Source organism: Monodon monoceros, unplaced genomic scaffold (genome assembly GCF_005190385.1).
Source record: "Monodon monoceros isolate NGI ecotype Baffin Bay Population unplaced genomic scaffold, NGI_Narwhal_1 Super_Scaffold_14, whole genome shotgun sequence".
In the NCBI taxonomy this organism is placed as follows: Eukaryota; Metazoa; Chordata; class Mammalia; order Artiodactyla; family Monodontidae; genus Monodon; species Monodon monoceros.
The window spans coordinates 35,783,987-35,802,179 of NW_021703770.1; the positions used below are offsets into that span (position 1 = coordinate 35,783,987).

At 46.7% G+C, this 18,193-nt stretch overlaps 1 protein-coding gene across 3 annotated transcripts in view; it reads right to left on the minus strand.

The window, feature by feature from the left end:
- The window catches only part of MATN2 (matrilin 2), a 154,727-nt gene extending 136,885 nt beyond the window's left edge, over positions 1-17,842 (minus strand). For all 3 annotated transcript variants that reach the window (XM_029223178.1, XM_029223181.1, XM_029223179.1), the window contains exons 1-2: positions 17,623-17,842; positions 2,018-2,159 (exon numbers count right to left, since the gene is read on the minus strand). In XM_029223178.1, the coding sequence (XP_029079011.1) occupies positions 2,018-2,159 (142 nt within the window). In that variant the 5' untranslated portion in view covers positions 17,623-17,842. The remainder of the gene's footprint in view (positions 1-2,017; positions 2,160-17,622) is intronic.
- Positions 17,843-18,193: the final 351 nt, after the last annotated feature.

Here is an 18,193-nt window from a genome sequence, read left to right on the forward strand (position 1 = left end):
ACCCCCTCATGTCTGGCACAAAGCAGAAAGTTCAGGTGAATGAATGAAGTAGAAGGGAAGCCCACACATCACAGGCTACGGCCCGAGCAACGTGCAACATTCATAAAATATCTGCGTTATTTTTTTTAACTGGATCAAGTCGTCACTGGGCCTCTGACTTGAATTTAGACATAAATATAAATATTTTTTTAAAAATCAGAAAATTCAAACGAAAAATTAACCTAAGAAAGAATTCTGCTTCTACTCTGTTAAACTTTCAGAGACACCCCATGCAAGCAAGTAACTGGGGAAATACACCATGCAGTGGATATCACAAATACAGCCAAAATGATCTGCCACAAAAAAAGTGACCAGGGCAAGGACCACAACAAGCATAGCTTCTCCATCTCTGTTTGCTGTCAAAGGTAGACCAAAAGCAGATGGCACTAGAGGATCCAGGCCAGAGTTGCGGTGTTTGCCTTTGGTTTCACGATTCTCACTCACTCACCATGTTCCCAAGTCAAGCAGCCCTCCAGCATGTCAGGGAGCGGCCACGCCATCCCCTGGCAGGCAGAGATGTGCCATATCCCATCCCCCTCTTTGTCCCTGACACATTCTCCTACAAAATGAGAAAAGGGGAAGGGGAGGATACTGGACGTGGGATGGAGGCCCTTAGCAAAACAGGATCTTTTACCTCCGAAGACGAGGGGTTTCTACTTCAGAGCATGAGCTCAGGGTGAAGGAGAGGGCAGTGAATGCTGACAACTAGGGGACGCCCCGTGGCGGGGGGGAGGGGGTATGAGAGTGTGTGAGTGTGTGTGTTTGTGTGCACGTGTGTGTACAAGTATGTGTCGGAGGTGGGGAGAGAAGAGAGAGAGAGAGAGAGGCAGGGGGTGGGGACGGCATGGGGGCAGAGATATTTGACACCAAGAGGAGTATGCTTTTCTGGCTAAGAGTGTAGGGGCCCAGCATCATGGAGTCATTGTTTAGGTTAACACCGTAAAGATTCTGACCTCTCAAAACAGAGCTTTTGGTTCCTCCGGTCTCTAACTGTCATTTCGGATGCTGAGGTGACCAGGCACTGGGCAGTTTTCTCAGTGGCCTTCACAGGGGGTGTGATTTTAGGGGGTACAAATATAAAACACAGTTTTGGAGAACAACTTCATGGAATGATGGTTGTGGTAAAGCTTTCATTCACTGCATAACTATAATTTACATATATTAATTATCTTGCTTTCTCCTCACAAAAATATTCCAAGATCAGCATTAACATTCCCATTTTATGGATGAGGAGACTGAACCTCGGAGAGATCATGTTGCCTAAGTGTACACACTTGGTCAGTACCAGAGCCAGGTCTATGAACTCAGGTCTATGCCAAAACCCACCATCCTTCCACTGGCCAGCCTTCCTGTTAACCCCCCACATCCTAGGCTTTCCAGAGCCCATGTTTAGAACCAGGCCCATACATCTATATTCTGTGTGTTTTCAGGACCTTTCCTTCATCTTGGAGAAAGAAAAGAATTCACCTGAAGAAAACACGTTCACTGGGTGAGCCTAACAGACCTCTAACATTTTCCATTTCTAATATCTTGATTCCACCTCTCTTTTGTGCCGGCTCCCACCTTCCCAAAACCCGCCTGCTCTACTTCTCATTCTGCCAGGCAGGGAAGCATTATTAACACAGATTAGCCAGACAAATCCAATAAAAAATTCTCATAACACCCTTGTCCAGGTAAGTCCAACCAGCACTTTTTCAGATAAAAACTCAGTGCCGTTGCTTATTGGAGACAAGTCACGAGCTTCGGATTAACTGAAAAGCTTTGCAATAGAAGAGGTTTAATTTCATTTGAAAACCCGTGTACAACCACATTCTCAACTCAGGACACACTCATTGCCAATGAGATGCCCTCTCCCCCAGCACGCCCAACACGGGACCCAGGGCTGGGAGAGCTGCCCCGACGGACACCCATCCCCTGGTCTGGAGGTCCACCCTCGACCACCTCTTCCTACTTCTGTAGGTGGAGCCCCGTCACTCACCCAGGAGGGCCGTCTGAGGGTGGGTCCGAGCATGTCTCCCTCTGGAGATGGACCTGGAAGGAGGCCACTCCCTGGCCTCAGCGGGTAGGAGGAGGATCTGTCCGAGGATCAGCAGAAAGCAGCCCACCAGCATCTTTTCCATCTTCAAGAAGAGAAAGAGGGGCAAGGCTGTGACAAACACAATGGGAGAAGAGGGCGGGGCGAGGTTTCTGGGTCTCCCTGAATGCTAGGTGCTGCAGACTCACCACCCGCCTTTCCCCAGATCAGACAGGCCACTTGTACTGAAAATTCCATTTGTGTGTATGACCCTCAGACCCACTGGTAGGTTCTTGGATACTCTGAGCAGGGCGTACATAGTTGAATTTTTTGTCACTGTAAGACTGAATGGAAAACTTGGGGGAAAAAAACTCTACCCTGAAGTTTCTTTTCAATCAAGTTCATTATCAATTATTCATAATCACATTCTATATCTTGGATTTGAAAAAGGAACAACTACATCTGAGGATTCCAAGTAACAATATTTTCTGAGTCTAATAATAGTGGATGGTACAAATTAATGTATATGTTTCCCAAGGAATACATATACAGTTGCATAAGATAGCATGACTTAGCCTCCTAGCCTCCCTGCCTTCCACACACATCTATTAAGAGGGAACGTGGTGCAGTGTTTTTAAGGGCTTGGACCCTGGCACCAGACCGCCTGGCTTTGAAGTGTCCTGGCTCTGACACTTGCTAACTGTGTGTGACTTTGGGCAATCTGCTTAACCTCCTCATGCCATGTGGGAATATGGTTAATTGGGTGACTTAATCCACGTAACAAAAGCATTCAGGGTAGTGTCTGGCACACATGGGGAGGCGAGGACAAGCAAACAAGCAACAGCGTTAGGGGACCAGAGAAGAATAAGATCAAACGCAACGTTGAGCACAAAGCTCTCGGATACAGAAAGAATTTTGACTCTTGAGCTGAGTTTCAGATATCCACAGGGGTGAGGGAGTTTCAACCAGAGTAGCACGCTCTTGACCAGTCTTTACCCGTTTTCTGTACTGGTCCTGGAGAGTAGCTGGTGTGAAGGCTCTGGAGGAAAGATTCTGAGCAGGGAAGCGACATGGTCAGATCCAGGGTTTCCCAGGATGGCCAATCTCAGTGCTCCACATGGGATGAGAAAGGTACTTTCCACATGGTGAATGATGTTGCCTATTCTGCCTAGCAAACCCTCATGGAGAAGGCAATATCCTGGGACTAGGTTTAAACGTATTTTTCTTCTAGTTTCTATCATTATAGTGGGCGTCAGAGCAATTTATTACTTTATACAAATTTGTGAGGAGGAGGGAATATTTAAGGAGGAACAACATTTAAGGAAGATCATCTGCCTGTAAAGTCTTTACTAAATCCTCGTCCTGTGCTTGGCAATCTCACCCAGTTGATTTCATTCAATCTTCAGACCTATCTTGCATAAATCAGAATTATTATTTCTGCTTTTTATTTTATTTATTTTTTTGCGGTACGCGGGCCTCTCACTGTTGTGGCCTCTCCCGTTGCGGAGCACAGGCTCCGGACGCGCAGGCTCAGCGGCCACGGCTCACGGGCCCAGCCGCTCTGCGGCATGTGGGATCCTCCCGGACCGGGGCACGAACCCGCGTCCCCTGCATCGGCAGGCGGACTCTCAACCACTGCGCCACCAGGGGAGCCCTATTTCTGCTTTTTAGAGATGGGGAAACTGAGGCTCAGAGAAGTTTAGTAAGTTGACCTAGGTCACCCAGCTAAAATAAGTAGCAAAGTAAGGATTCAAACCCAGGGTAAGAGGCTAATTTGCCAATTCACCAATGAGAGAAAACTTGATTAGCTGCAAGTCAAGTCCCCGTAAGGCAATTCATGAAAGGCCATAGCTGTTTCACCACCAGAGGTGGAAACAGGGCAGGGGAGGGGCAGGGACCACTTCCTAAAACATGAAAAAGTAATACTCAATAATTCAGTGAACTGTTTGCTCAGCAAACTGCTTTCAGGAATTGACCTGTAGATGAACCCAGGTCTGTCGACCTTCAAAGTCCACAGTTTTTCACACTTGCTGTGTTGAGCTAGCTCACTTTTCACTATGCATTAAAATTCTATTAAAAATAGCAGACGTTTATTCAGCACTTACTATGTGCCAGGCGCTGGGCCAAGTGCTTTAAATTTATTAAGTCATTTAATTCTTACAGTAACTGGAGAAGTTCAATAATTTGCCCAAGGGTATGCAGCTGACAAAGGGGTGAAGCTCCAGAGCATTGCTAGTTCATTACAGATAACTACTGCCCACCTCTTATAAACAAATCAAACTCTTTACTAATTGGACTGTTCCCTATTCATAGCTTAATCCGTGAGATTCCTTTCTAGAAAAGGAAGAAAAAAGATTTTGCCTCTTTCTCTGACCTTAAACCTACTGTTTACTGTCAAGTTTCCTTGGTATTTGTCACATTTTATGTGACATTCTAAGTGTGTTATGTCATTTATATGTGATTTATTATCTTAACGATGTTCTCCTTCCTCCCATCTGAGCAAATCCAAAGTCCACGTTTATTTGTTTTAAAATGTATACAACATGCTCTGAAGGCGCACGTCCATCCTGACACATCTGCAATTAAATCCAAACATTTAGAGCATGATGTGGTGGATAATTATCATTTTCAAAAAACAAATACCACTTCATGTGGCTTGGATTTACTGTGGATTTCAAGAAGTGTTTGCATTTTCAAGTTACCATGGCCAACCAAAAGGCCCTGAAGATAGGTGAGGGATAGGGAGTTAAAAATAAACAGAAATAAACACTTCTAGCTGTCTAACCCTGAGAAGGTTACTTTCCCTCTCTCCGCCTCAGCTTCCTCATCTTTAAACTGGGGATAATGAAGAAACCTGGTCGTTGCATGAATTATATCAGCTCATATATATGTAAAGCACATAGAACACTGCCTGGCACATAGTAAGTGCTCAAGAAGCGATAGCTACTTATTATTATTATCATCATTATGCAATCAAACCAATTAATATAAAGTACACACTGCTAATTTTTGTCATACTGAGCCATTTAATGTACCTTACATTAACTTTGATGCTTACTTATGACTACTCTAATAAAACAATGACACACAAATCCATAATTTAAAAATACATGTTAGTATCTAAAAGTATTTAAAACTCTCTTTTTCAGAATGAAATAATGCCACTTGCAGCAACATGGATGGACCTAGAGATTATCATACTCAGTGAAGTAAGTCAGAAAGAGAAAGACAAATACCATATGATACCACTTATATGTGGAATTTAAGATATGACACAAATGAACTTATCTACAAAACAGAAACAGACTCACAGACATAGAGAATAGACTTGTGGTTACCGAGGGAGAGGAGGGATGGATTGGGAGTTTGGAATTAGCAGATGTAAACTATTATATATAGAATGGATAAACAACAAGGTCCTACTATAGCACGGGAACTATATACAATATCCTGTGATAAACCATAATGGAAAAGAATATGAAAAAGAATGTATGTATATGTATAACTGAATCACTTTGTGTACAGTATAAATTAACACAACATTGTAAATCAACTGTACTTCAATAAAATATTTTTCTTAAATGTTCTTTTTTTTTTTCTTTTTTTAATTTTTTTTATGTTTGCGGTATGCGGGCCTCTCACTGTTGTGGCCTCTCCCATTGCGGAGCACAGGCTCCGGACGCGCAGGCTCAGCGGCCATGGCTCACGGGCCCGGCCGCTCCGCGGCATGTGGGATCTTCCCGGACTGGGGCACGAACCCGTGTCCCCTGCATCGGCAGGCGGACTCTCAACCACTGCGCCACCAGGGAAGCCCAAATGTTCTTTTTTTAAAATGCAATGGCACAGCAAGTCACAGTCTGGTAGAAAAGATTTACAAAACATTATCTGATATATCATTTCTCTCCAGACATAAGCTCTTATAACTCAACACAAAGACAAACAATCTACTTGAAAATGTGCAAAATATTTGAACACTCATATTGCCAAAGAAGGCATTCAGATAACAAATAAACGTATGAGAAGATGTTCAACATTCTTAGTCATTAGAAAAATGCAAATTAAAAATCACAATGGGGCTTCCCTGGTGGCGCAGTGGTTGAGAGTCCGCCTGCCGATGCAGGGGACACGGGTTTGTGCCCCAGTCCGGGAAGATCCCACATGCCGTGGAGCGGCTGGGCCCGTGAGCCATGGCCGCTGAGCCTGCGCGTCCGGAGCCTGTGCTCCGCAACGGAAGAGGCCACAACAGTGAGAGGCCAGCGTACCACAAAAAAAAAAAAAAAAAAAAAAAAAAAAATCACAATGACATTCCATGACAAATCCACTAGAATAACAAAAATTAAAAAGACTGATATAACCAAGTGTTCGCGAAGATGTGGAAAACTGGGATCCTAATACGTTGCTGGTAAGAATGCAAAATGGTGTAGCCACTTAGGGAAACAATTTAGCAGTTTCTCATTCAGTTAAACATACACTTCCCAAATGAGACAGCACAGGGTGACCAACTGGTCTGGTTTGCCTAGAATTGCCTGTGTTTTTGCACTGAAAGTTCTTCATCCCAGAAAACTCAGTCCTGGGCAAACTGGGCAAACCAGCAACCTAGATATTTACCCAGAAGATATAAAAACACACCCACACAAAGACTTATACTCAGATGCTCATAGAAGCTTTCTTTGTAAAAGCTGAAAACTGGGAACAATGCAAATGTCCATATATTAACAGACAGATAAATAAATTGTGGTACATCCATACAATGGACTACTACTCGGCAGTTAAAGGAATGATGTAATGGGTGAATCTCAAAATAATTAGGCTGAGTGAAAGCTGCCAGACACAAAAAGAATACATACTGAGCAATTCTATTTATATGACATTCAACAAAGGGCAAAACTCTGTGACAGAAAGATCAATGGTTCCAGGGGGTGGGATGGGAAAAGAGGGTCAGCTACAAAGGGGCAGGAGGGAAATTTCAGGGGTGGCAGAAATGTTCACATCATGATTATGGTGGAGGTTACATGGCTCTATACATTTGTCAGAACCCGTCAAATTATACACTTAAAAATGATGAATTTTATTGTTTTAAGTTGGACTTCAAAAAAGCTGTTTAATAGAAACTAAAAGAATGGGGAAAAGGATACTGTATACAAGTCAACATAAAACCAGCATGGCAATATTCATATCAGACAAGACAGGCTTTTTTAGAAAAAATGCAATGGCAGTGAAACAAGAAAAAATAAGTCAGTACACGTAGCCCACATTAATCACTGTTTCTCAGGGAGGCATTTACAGCTGCTAGCATTTGAAGAACAGGAGCCAGATCCAGTTCCAACTGGAAAACAAAATGATGTTTGAGAAACAGTTCCTTTCACATATGGGCATATGAGAAGCATTGTTGTGCTGAGAAAGAGAGGTTAATTCAATCAGAACAGATTCCATGAAGCATTTGGGGGCATGGAAAGAATATTTTTAAAACAATTAAACAGCTTTGACTTTTGTTCTAGCAATTTTTCTCCTCTCCATGAGACAATGAGTCTTTTCATTTAGCTTTACCAAGAGGGTGGGGCAGAGAGAGAGAAGGAGATTGTTCTAAGCATTGCTGTTTCAAGTAAATCGACAGATGTGTAGCATCCCATCAGAGCCAACAGTATGTGCCGTGGGCCTTGAGAGGAGAGGCCTGGCTCTGTCACAACACGCTGCGACCTCGGTTAGGTGATTTAACTCTCTGAGCTTTAACTAGTCAGCCATGAAAGGAGAGGCGTGGTCTGGAAGCAGCGTTCCTCAGCCTAAACCAGACCACAGGCTCAGGACAGGGGCCCAGGACAGGACAACGCTGCTCCCCTGAGGAAGATGGGCATGACACCCTCTTCCTGCCCCTGCACAAGAAGACAAAGGAGCTAAAGCACTAATATTTTCTAAGTGCCTACTATGGGCCAGGCAGTGAGCCGGGCGCTTGTATATTGTTATCTCATTTGGTCCTACAGTCATTCTGTGAGGTGGACGAGGTCCCAATTTCATGGGAGGAACACCGGCGGCCACAGATAGAAAGACACTCTCCAAGGTCTCAGAGCTAGTTAAGTGACAAAGCCAAGATTCTACCCCCGCCACCTCTCAGGCAGCCAGCCTACTTGCTAAAAAAGAGATTTTGAGTCCCCTCTCCAATTCTGAAAATTCTTAGACATCATATTCAAGAGTTTTGTCCCTCAAAGGCCACTCCATTGGCACACCAAGTTTGCATACGAACTACTCTGTGTTCAATGAGAACCAGTCACACAGGGCTGGGGCCGCAGCAGCCCCAGAGGCCTTCCTTCCTGTCTCCCACCTCAGACCAGAATTCCCAGCTCCCACAGGGCCGGCAGATGGAGCCCAACCTCCATTTAGATGTTGACATTTAGATGTTGACCTGACATTGGCTTTCTGTGACTTTCACCCAGTGGTCAAGGCCTGCTTGCCAGCCCAGCCTTTCCAGGTACAGACTCAAGTCCTTTCATGGTCAAGGTAACTCCATCTGCTCCGGTACCCGGACTGGAAACTCGGCCTCAGCTTCCATGTGTCCCTTGCGTCACCATCACATTCATGGGTGGACAAGCCCTGGCTTTCCCGCCCCTGCTCCAGCCCTCCTGACGGTTCCCGCCACTGCAGCAATGCTCCAGTCTCTCTATTTTCTCACCCAGACTTCTCCAGAAGCTTTGGAACTGCTCTTCCTGCCTTGGGTCCTGCCCCTTCCGTGCTCAGAACCCACCTATGGCCTTACTACGTAACATTCATGTTCAAGGCCCTCCATGACAGACCACTGCTCGCCCTACAACCATGGCAGTCCCACGTGCACCCCAGCCCCTCTACCAGTGCCAAAAGAGTTCAGATTCTTGTCCTAGCTGGGTGCCTTCATCCATGCTGGTCCCTTGGCCTGGTCTACCTTCTTTATTATTCAAAAACGCATTCATTCCTAAAGGCTCAAGTCATATGTCACCCACCCTCTAAAATGTCCTCTGATTTTCCCAGCAAGGATTGACTTTTCTATGCACCCCTGACAACGGGTTCCTTGTCTGCTCTAGCACTGGGTTTTTGTTTGTTTGTTTTTGTTTTTTGGCCGCGCTGCACAGCTTGTGGGATCTTAGTTCCCTGACCAGGGATCGAACCCACGCCACCGCAGTGAAAGCACGGAGTCCTAGCCACTGGACTACCAGGGAATTCCCTAGCACTGTGTTTCTTTTTCTTGTTTCCATATCTGTCTCCCTGCCTAGACTCTGAACTGTTCCTTGAAACCACACCCATGTGCTAGATGCTGAATTTCATAACTAAAGTTTTATAAAATAGGTAAATGTTGAATAAACAGATTTATTGATCAACAAAAGATCAATAAATGTTGAATCAAATTGGCCCTAGTTCTGCACCTGACAACTGCCAAGGCTGAGCCCAGGTCTTCGTCTACATACTCTGTTTGCCTTAATGCAGGCAACCCCAATGGCTCTCTCCTATGATGGAAGGAGCCTCTGCCCCAGATTTCTTGGCCTTGAATATATAATTTTTAAATGATATAGATGAAATATCAAATATTTAGTTATAATAATTAAAGTATCCATTTAGTCATACATGCATATTCAAAACATTTGAAATTACAAAATATATATTCACTTAGAAATAATGCTTCATTAAAAATGTTTCAGAAAACAGTGTTTTCTCTCTTTCATGTCATAAAACAGTTTTCAAATGCTTGCCTCTCTAACATCAGTATTTCATCAACGCTAAAGATTTTTTTTGTTTTCTGACATCTTTACTTCTAGGTTGTCTGAGATACAGCACTTTCTGAATCTATATATGATGCTGTCACTGGAAATTTTATCTCAGACCACCAGTTCCCACTTATGTAACATGAGGACAGTTGTTGGGTTTTTTAATATGTCCTGGAGGCATAAATTCACCATCTCTGCAACTTACTCATTCACTGTGCTGCTCTTAAGGTATCGTATCCAGTGTCATCCAGCCCTTGCAATTGCGAAACTGTGCCCAGAGGAATAATGACTAAATTTGAGTTGATTTTTCTTTTACTGTTTTGGTCATTGACTTCTACATGTATTCAAAATTAGCACACTGATTGAGGACATTTCAAGCTAACGTGTCTTCCCCCAATAGTACTTTGTTCAACATATTTGACAACATATTCAAATTGACATATTTGTCCTCAGTTTGATTGAGGACATTTCAAGCTAACGTGTCTTCCCCCAATAGTACTTTGTTCAACACATTTCATAGAGTTCCACATACTTTGAGAGACTTTGCAAGGACTCACATATACAGCAATTTCCTCTTTTCCAAGGAATCCTTTTCTGGGGAAAAAAAAACCCCTCACTTCATATTTTGGAATATGTGGTCATTCCTACCTTATCTTTCCTCCCTTCCATTCAATCAAGCACCATGTTCTACCACGTGAGGTCTCGCATGCCTTCTCCCTTTTCCATCCATACCAAGGTCACAGCCCTAGGCTTGCCCCTTATTCATACTGGAGAGACTACAAAGGTCCTGGCAGACACTGCTGGTTGCCCCCCAGTATCCTCCCCTCCTTCTTTAGTAACGGAACCCTCACTTTTTAACTGGACACATAATGGGGCTGGAATAAAGACCAAGATGCCCAGTCTTCCCTTCTTCCCTATCAGGTGACTACATGGGGGTCAGGGGGGATGGAAGTGGATGCGGCGAGTACAACTTCAGAGAAGTGTCCTTAAAGGAGGGGTGGGGGAATGACCGCCTTGCTTTTTCCTTCCTGCTGGCTGGAATGAGCACATCCTGGCTGGAAACCCACCAGTCATTTTGAACCACGAGGCACCATGGAAATGGAAGTCATGCTGCATGGTAAAAGTGACAGGGCACAAAACTGTGGGCCCCCGACCCCATGCTCACTTTGGACACGCTGCCTCCAGGCTTCTAGACAGAAATAAAATTCCTTCTTCAGGTCACTGTCATTTCTGTTTTTTGTATAACTTGGAGTTGATCATAATCTGAATTAATTGACTGTTTCTAAGTCTCTCCTATTGACGCCATCTGGCACCAGCTGAATTCAATCTTCCCAACATAATATCATGCTTATCATGCGCCTGCTCAAAAACTATCAGTGACTTCTACATACCAAGCCGATGAGATCCAGATTCCTGGGCTTCCCTGGTGGCGCAGTGGTTGAGAGTCCGCCTGCCGATGCAGGGGACGCGGGTTCGTGCCGCGGTCCGGGAGGATCCCACATGCCACGGAGCGGCTGGGCCCGTGAGCCATGGCCGCTGAGCCTGCGCGTCCGGAGCCTGTGCTCCGCAACGGGAGAGGCCACAACAGTGAGAGGCCCGCGTACCGCAAAAAAAAAAAAAAAAAAAAATCCAGATTCCTTAGCTTAGCACTCAAAGTCCCAGAATCTGGCCCTGTCTTACAATGCTAGCCTCAGAAACACCCCCATCCATTCCACCAACACACACACACACACACACACACACACACACACACACACACACACATTAACCCTCCATTCCAGCCCGGTAGCTCCATACAACGTCTCTTACTCGCCGCTGGTTGGACTGAGTTTAGGACAACGAAGATACAGGGAGGGAATCACTCCCTTTCAAATTGAACCGTGAATGGAAACAACCTTAACAAGGGAAGAGATACACTGTGGTGGAGTCATATAATGGGCTATTATACAACCATAGAAATGAGTGAATTACCGCTTGGTGCAAAATCATCATAAACTTACAAACATAATATTGAACAAAATTAAATTCAAAAATGGACAAAATGAATCTACAATCTTAGGAATCGGGATAGTGGTTACACTTGAGGTGTCAGTGCACAGAAGGAGGCGTGAGGGGGGGATTGTGGGGTACCGGGAATGTTCTGCTGATTACTCAGTATGCTGACTGCAGGTTCATGAAAAATAATCCAGCTACACGCCAGATCTGTGCACCTTTCTATACGTATGCTTCAGTAAAAAGTTTACTTAAAAAACAGGCAAACTTAAGTTAGAAGAGCAGTTACCTTCAGGGGGAGCTGATAATTAATTGGGTAATTGTGGGCACAAAGTGGGGCTTCTGGGGTGCCGATCTGGGAGATGGTCACATGAGAGTGTTCATTTTGCAGAAGATCCATTGTACTGTTCCCTTATGGTTTGTGCCTCTTTTTCTATGTTCTTTTGATTAAAAATTTACTTAACAAGTGAAGCGTGCAGTACTACTCCTGCCACCCTTGCTCTCTGATCACCCTTGCCCTCTGATCACCCTTGCTCTCTGATCATGCCATGGACAAAGGGATTCAGGGAGAGATGTGAGCTGCAGCAGAGATTTTAGAGAGAGGCTAATGGGTGTTCTCTCTTGAGAGGGCTATTGTGCACATTCTGGAAGAGGTGTTAATAAGAATGAGGGTGCACAGCTGGTCCTGACCTGGAACTCCTTCTCAAGCCCGGGGGGGGGGCAAAATAACGTCCCTCCAAAGATGTCCATGTCCTAATCCCCAGAATCTGTGGACATGTTACGTTACACAGCAAAGGGGAATTACAGTTGCTAATCAGCTGACTTTAAAAATAGGGAGATACCCTACATCAACTATACTTCCATTAAAAAATAGAAAAAAATAGTGAGAGCATCCTGAATTACCCAGGTGAGCCCAACGCAGTCACCAGGGTCCTTAAAAACAGAAGAGTGAGGCAGCATGAGAAGGACTCAGCCTGACGTTGCTGGCTTTGAAGATGGAAGGAGGCGACAAGCCAAGCAATGAGGGAAGATTCTAGAAGCTGAAAAAGGCAAGGAAATGGATTCTCCCCTAAAGCCTCCAGAAGGAACAATTCACCCAGTAAGAACCATTTCAGACTTTTGACTTCCAGAAACATAATAAACTTTTTAAAAACTGAAGTATAGTTTACAATGTTGTGTTACTTTCAAGTGCATAGCAAAGTGATTCAGTTATACATATATATATTATATATAATATATATACTCTCTTTCAGATTCTTTTCCATTATAGATTATTACAAAATGTCGAGTATAGTTCCCTGTGCGACACAGTAGGTCCTTGTTGTCTACCTATTTTATATTTAGTAGTGTGTATATGTTAACCCCAAACTCCTAATTTATCTCTCCCCCCTCACCCACTATCCCCTTTGGCAACCATAAGTTTATTTTCTGTCTGTGAGTATATTTCTGTTTTGTAAATCAGTTCATTTGTATCATTTTTTGAGATTCCACATGTAAGTGATATCATACGATATTTGTCTTTCTCTGTCTGACTTAATATGATAATATCTAGGTCTATCCATGATGCTGAAAATGGCATTATGTCATTCTTTTTTATAGCTAGGTAATATTCCATTGTACATATATACCACATCTTCTTTATCCATTCATCTGTGGATGGATGTATAGGTTGCTTCCAGTAAACTTGTTTTATGTCACTAAGTTTGTGGTAACTTATTACAGCAGCAGTGGGAAACTAATACAGACACTGTCTGGAAATTTCAGAGAGGTGGTAATTTTATTAGAGGAGATCTTGGGGATGGGGGCATTCTTTGTATTTCAATGGAAATGGAGAAGGAGAAGGAGCTAGAAAAAATCAGCAAACACTGTTGATGGGGAAAAGGAGACCATTCTGAGGGGCTAGTGTTAAAAGTTGAGGGTTTGTCAAAGAAAGGGAGAAACTGTTGAAAGTAGCAACTTCAGAACTGAGTTTGAAGCAACCCAGGGCTCACAAAAGATTTGACCCATAGTCTTGACCCCTGTGGTCTTAAGCTTCTCATCTTTAAGACAAGTGAAAACAAACTCACCTAACTGGGAAGGTGCAAGGATAAGCCCTCAACAGAAGTGTGATAACATCCTTTGATTGGGATTTCCCTGGTGGTCCAGTGGTAAAGAATCCGCCTTCCAATGCAGAGGACGCAGGTTCAATCCCTGGTCAGGGAACTAAGATCCCACATGCCGCGGGGCAACTAAGCCCGCGTGCCACAACTACTGAGCTCGCGTGCCACAACTACAGAGCCCACTTGCCTCAACTACAGAGCCCACGCACCCTGGAGCCTGCGTGCCACCACTAGAGAGAGAAAACCCACGTGCCACAACTAGAGAGAAGCCTGCACCCACAAGGAAAGATCCCGCACGCCTCAACGAAGATCCCGCGTGCCGCAACTAAGACCCGACGCAGCCCAAAATAAATAAATAAATAAATAATAAATAAACCTTTTTAAAAAATCCTTTGCTTTACATCATTTTCTCTAATAATAACTGTTTATTAGGCAGCATAATGCCCCCAAAGATGTCTATGACCTAATCATCCCAGAATCTGTGAACATGTCACCTTTGTGGAAAAAGGGACTTTGCAGATGTGATTAAGCTAAGGATATTGAGGAGAAATTAGCCTGGATCATTCAAGTGGGCCCAACGTAATCACAAGGGTCTTTATAAAAGAGAGAGGAAGCGGGGAGAAGGGGGAAGGGAGAGAAGAACTGGAAGCTACTATGCTTCGAAGATGGAAAAGACCAGGAGACAAGAAACATAGGCACCTTTCAGAAGCCAGAAAAGGCAAGGGAACGGCTTTCCCCCTAGAGCCTCCAGAAGGAACACAGCCTTGTCGACACCTTGATGTTAGCCCAGTGAGACCTATTTCAGACTTCTGACCTCCAGAACTGAAGGACAATAAGTCTGTGTTGCTTTAAGCACTAAGTTTGCAGTCATCTGTTACAGCAGCAATAAGAAACTAGTACAATAACCTAAAATAGCAGTGGGGTATTCCAATGGGGATGCAGCCAGGGTCTCCAACAGTAAAGTTTTCCTTGACAATACTCTAAAAAGAACTTTCGAAAAATGTTAGCTAGCCCACCTGCTCAGCCACTGACTTTACAGGCAGACAGTTCGGTAAAAATCTTATTTTCAATCAACTCCCTCCGAGCACTGGCAGATTAATTCACAGTAATTATCTCATGTAACCCTTATAACAACACTATGACATAGATCGTATCATCCCCATTTGACGGATGGTATAACTGAGGCTCAGATAATAATAACAGTAAGTATAGTTAATAAATATTGAGCACGTACTCCGAGCTAGGCATTATGCTAAGCGCTTCCTGTGTGTTAACTAATTTAATTCTCCCAACAATTCTATTCCCATTTACAGATGAGAAAACTGAGGCAGGGAGTCAAAGTAACGTTCCAAAATCCTTGCAGGTAATGAGCGGCAGGGCTGAGACTGGAACCCAGGTCCCTCAGGTGCCAAGATCAGGGTCGTACTCCCACAACCTCTCATCACTGTCAGCATCATTACCACCAATTACTGATAACAGCCGAGGCCTCTGGGATGGAGCCCAGCCCTGCCTTTCTCTCTGAGTCCCTTTCAGGGTCCTACCAGGTAAGGCAGTGGTGGCTGTCTAATGAGCCACCTGGCGGGGTTCAAAGATGACCTCACGGCTAGAGCTCCAAGTGGCAACTGGTCCCTTGGAAGGGCCTCCCTGGCACTGTTTATTAGCAACAGCAATGATAGCCTCCACTCTCTCCTTGGCACTTCAGCCTCCCTCTTCCTCTGACCCTCCTGACTTATTCCCACATGTACATTAAACAGGGGTGCCCTCCTGAGCCTCCCTAAAGACAGGGAGTCCCAGGAAAGGGCTCTCTTAAACACACATGCTAAAAACCAGAGGGGAGCCAGTCCCGTCCCAGGGATAGCATTCGAGGCTCTGGCTCACTTGGCTGGTCTCAAACGCAGCTGCTCACCCGAGTCCCAGCATGTCCCTTCTCACCTCCCACCCAGCCAGCCTCACACCCAACACCCTGCAGGCCAGCGTTTACACTGGCACTCCCTCTTCGCCCCAGGCAGAGCTGATTCTAGGAAAACTGTGGGATTTCTCTGTAGAACCTTCAGTGATCCTCTTATTCCTCATCTACCTTTCAAGGAGCAATCTTCTATTTCCTTTGCTTTAAATCTCGGGCCTCATTTCAACTACCTCTTGCTAAACAGGGATATATGGTGATGCTGGTAAGAGCTTAGAGCATGACAGCCATCTGAGGGTGTCTGAGAAGTGGACTCTGGTACGGCACCTCCAGCCAGTGAGCTCAGGCCTCAGTGCCTCCAGCTTGCCAGGGCCTGGACTCCTGAGCCCGGAACCCTGGATTTGTAGGAAAGAGAAGCCTGGCAACACAGAGGTCTGACTGAATTCTACTGGCAGGACTAAAAGTTTGGGCAGATAGGAAAACAGAAGGTGAAGACCCAACAGATATCTACCTGCATTCTCAACAGGGGGTTCTAAGGGACCAAGCTTCAGGGGCTGAGAGGAAACTTTCCAGACCATAAACCCATCCTGGAACAGCAATATGGTTTTCTGAGGCTGGGAGAAACAGGCAGGGAGAACCGTGTAGGATGCACTCCCGAATGGAAAACTCCAGTTAAATACATGTAGATCACCTGCCACCCTCACGTACCCACAGAGGGCCCACCTTCCCGATTTGGAGAGGAAGTGACTGCCTGTAGGAATGCCTTGCTTTTCTGGAGAGACAGGTGATGGAACTAATCACCAATCTTAAAATGCCTGGAACTGTTCTAAGGACTTGAATTCAATCCTCACAGCCCTTTAGGTATTATCAGCCCCATTGGACAGATGAAGAAAGTGAGGCATAGAGCAGTTGGGTAACTCCAAAGTTGCCAACCTGTAAGCTTCACTCACAGCCGGGGTCTGAACCTAAGCAAGCCAACCCCAGAGTCTCTGGTCTTGACCATGCCCCTCCCCCACCCCTCCCCCACCCCCGCAGCGGGAAACCAATTAAATGCACTTGGCGCAGATGCAGCCCAGCTCCCTGATTTATGACGATTTGGGACTTGGTCAACTGGGTTTGTTCCGGGCGGGAGTATGTGTTCCCGAGGAGCTACCTTCCTGTGCACCTTCCTGTGCGTCCAGTCCAGGAGACGTTAACGAGAGAGGGTCCCCATTTTTCTGTCCTCTCTCCAAACTGCCCTCGGGGTTTCTAGCAACTACCACAAAACGCCCTCCCCTTTCTCTCCTTTCCCCGCAATGTAGGGAAGCTGGAGCTTTAGCTGTCCTAGAGAACCAAGAACAAAATGCAGATGACACGGGCATTAAAATACCAGCCGACCGAGGCGGGGAGTCGGAATCGATCCGCTGGCCAGCTGGACAGCAATCACACCGCATCCCCGCTCAACAAGTCTCCCTTTCCCGGGGTCGGTGGAGGCCAGGTCTGGGCGGCCCCGCGGCGGGGCACAGCGCCCCCACGGGGCGCTGCGGGGTGGCTGCCACGCGCTGCGCCGGGCTCAGGGAGCTCGCGGAGCTCGCCCGGCCAGGGCGGCCCAACTGGCCCCGGCCGGGGGGGTCCCGCAGCGCCGCCCTCCCTCTCGCCCTCTGCCCCGAGGGGTCGGGAGCCAGGGGCCCAGGGCGGGAGGGGGCGTCCGACGGGAGGGGCCGCGCGGGGCCGCACGGGCCGGGGCGCGGGCCTTTGGGCGCGCCCGCGTGCGTGGGTGCCCAAGCTCTGCCTGTCTGTCCGTCTGTCTGTCTGCGCCTCGGGGCTGCGGGGCCAGGCAGGGCCCTGGGGAGAGCGCGCCCCGCTCACCTGCAGCCACCGCCGGCGCCTGGGAAGCGAGACAGGGGCGCAGACTCCCGGGTCTTCGTCGCTGGCCTCCTCGCCGCTCCGAGAGCCACGGCTCTCCTCGGGAATCGCTCGTGGGAGCCGAGGAAGAAGCCCGAGGTGCTGCCGCTGTCTCCTCTTTCGCCGCTTCCTCCGAGTCCCATCCCAGAGCGCTCCGCTCGCTCGCTGGCTGCCTGGGCGGCTCTGGGCCAGCGCCGGCAGGCGGCGGGGGAGGCGGCGCCGCGGAGGGTGGGGAGCGGGCCGGCGGGAGGAGGGGTGTACTGTTTGGGGATGGGGCAGGAGCGGAGAGGGATAGGCCGCGAGGACCGCCCCACCCTGCAGGCAGCCCCGGGAGCTGGGCACCCTGGCCGCACGCCCTGCCTGCTGCCACCTCGCTCTGCGCGGTCCGTCCCCAAGCCCAGGCGGGGATCGGACTCCGGGGGTCTGGAGCCGCACGCAGGCTCAGAAAAACAAGGAGCTTTGGGCTCTTGGCGGAGGGGAGTGGGGTGGGGAGCGGAGGAGAGCATCTCCTGGAGGGAGAAAGGCATGACGGGGG